The 1,304-nt window shown below is 66.3% G+C and overlaps 1 protein-coding gene across 1 annotated transcript in view; it reads left to right on the top strand.

Annotated features, from left to right (window-relative positions):
- Nucleotides 1–660: 660 nt before the first annotated feature.
- The window catches only part of EMIHUDRAFT_117995 (hypothetical protein), a gene marked incomplete at both ends in the record, with an annotated part of 1,236 nt that continues 592 nt past the window's right edge, over nt 661–1,304 (top strand). Inside the window, one exon of the mRNA XM_005771738.1 lies at nt 661–1,215. Coding sequence (XP_005771795.1) covers nt 661–1,215 — 555 coding nt within the window. The remainder of the gene's footprint in view (nt 1,216–1,304) is intronic.

Genomic DNA, 1,304 nt, shown 5'->3' with positions numbered 1-1,304 from the left:
GGTGCACGAGGGAGGTGGCGGAGAGCGGTCGCCCGCAGCAGCCGGAGGCGGCCAAGCAGCCAAGGCGAAAAGAATTTTACCACGGATGGGGGTGGAGAGATCGGGCGGAGGAGCCCTGAGTGGCGATGTCGGGTGAGAGTGTACGTCATGCTCGTGTCTAGTGTCTGGTGTTTACTAGCTCCGAGTAGAGGGGGCGTTCCGCCGCTAGGGGACACCCAAAGCGCAGAACCAACCCTCGGAGACCCGTGTTTACTTTAAGGCCCTTGCCCTGCGAATGCGCACCCCCGGGGCTAGGGCTCTCTAGCCCGTAACCCGATCCCGATCATCCGGCCCGCTGGGTGCGCTTCTTAGCTCCCCGGCCCTGGATGTGAGGTTACCGACTGCACTCCAAGTGCTCCAAGTGCTCCATCGCACGACACTGGGCACGGGACCGTCCGACTATAGTGACTAGCACACCTCTGTCAAGAGTCCCCAGAACCCGAGGAGTCACACAGTCCACCTGTGTGATGCACGCCCTGTGAGCGGGGCGGGGTGCGCACTGTACCTCTGTGTTCGTGCGTTGCCCATCTCTACGGGAGATGACTGCTCTATTTATTTATTTGGGCACGGTTTTACAAAGGCCCAGATTACCAGCTTGGGAAGTTCTCGCTCGACTACGGCATGCAAGTCGAGGTTGTTGGGCCTTGCCGTGATGCAGCCGGGCGTAGCCTCGGCGCGAAGGAGTGGCTTGACGTGATGCAGCCGGGCGGTGAGCAGAGAATCCCTTGCGCCGCGAGCAACCTGAGCCACGCTGAGCCACCCGCCCGCTCCGCCGCCGCGGAGCTTTCCACTGCGCAGCTGCGAGCGCGGCGCGCGCTCGCGTCTCGCAGGGATGAGCAGGAGCGGGCTGCTGCGGGAGCGCCGCTGGCGGCGGAAGAGCTCGCAGCCGAGGCGGAGCGGCGGCAGCAGCTGGCGGCCGAGCTCTTGGAGGAGGAGGCGGCGGCCAAGGCACCGTCGCCGACGGAGGCGGGGAAGAAGAGAAAGAAGAAGAAGTTTCGCAAGCCGAGCAGAGGCACTGCGCAGGAGGCGGAAGCGGGGCAGACTAGCGGGATGGGGGCAGGCGCCTCCAGCGCCGTGCCGCCAACGCCTTCCGAGGACGGCTCGGCAGGCGGCGACACGCCCGAGGCGGCGGAGGCGGAGTCGCACGATTCGACCGCAGAGAGCGAGGGGGAGTACGTGACGCCGCTCGAGGAGGCGAGGCGGGCTGAGGAGGCGGAGCGGGCGGAGGAGGATGAGAGGCAGGCGAGGCTACTGCTCGAGGCGGC

This window comes from Emiliania huxleyi (assembly GCF_000372725.1).
Source record: "Emiliania huxleyi CCMP1516 unplaced genomic scaffold EMIHUscaffold_372, whole genome shotgun sequence".
In the NCBI taxonomy this organism is placed as follows: Eukaryota; Haptophyta; order Isochrysidales; family Noelaerhabdaceae; genus Emiliania; species Emiliania huxleyi.
The sequence above is the reverse complement of the archived record's forward strand: the minus strand, read 5'-3'. Positions and strand labels throughout refer to the sequence as shown.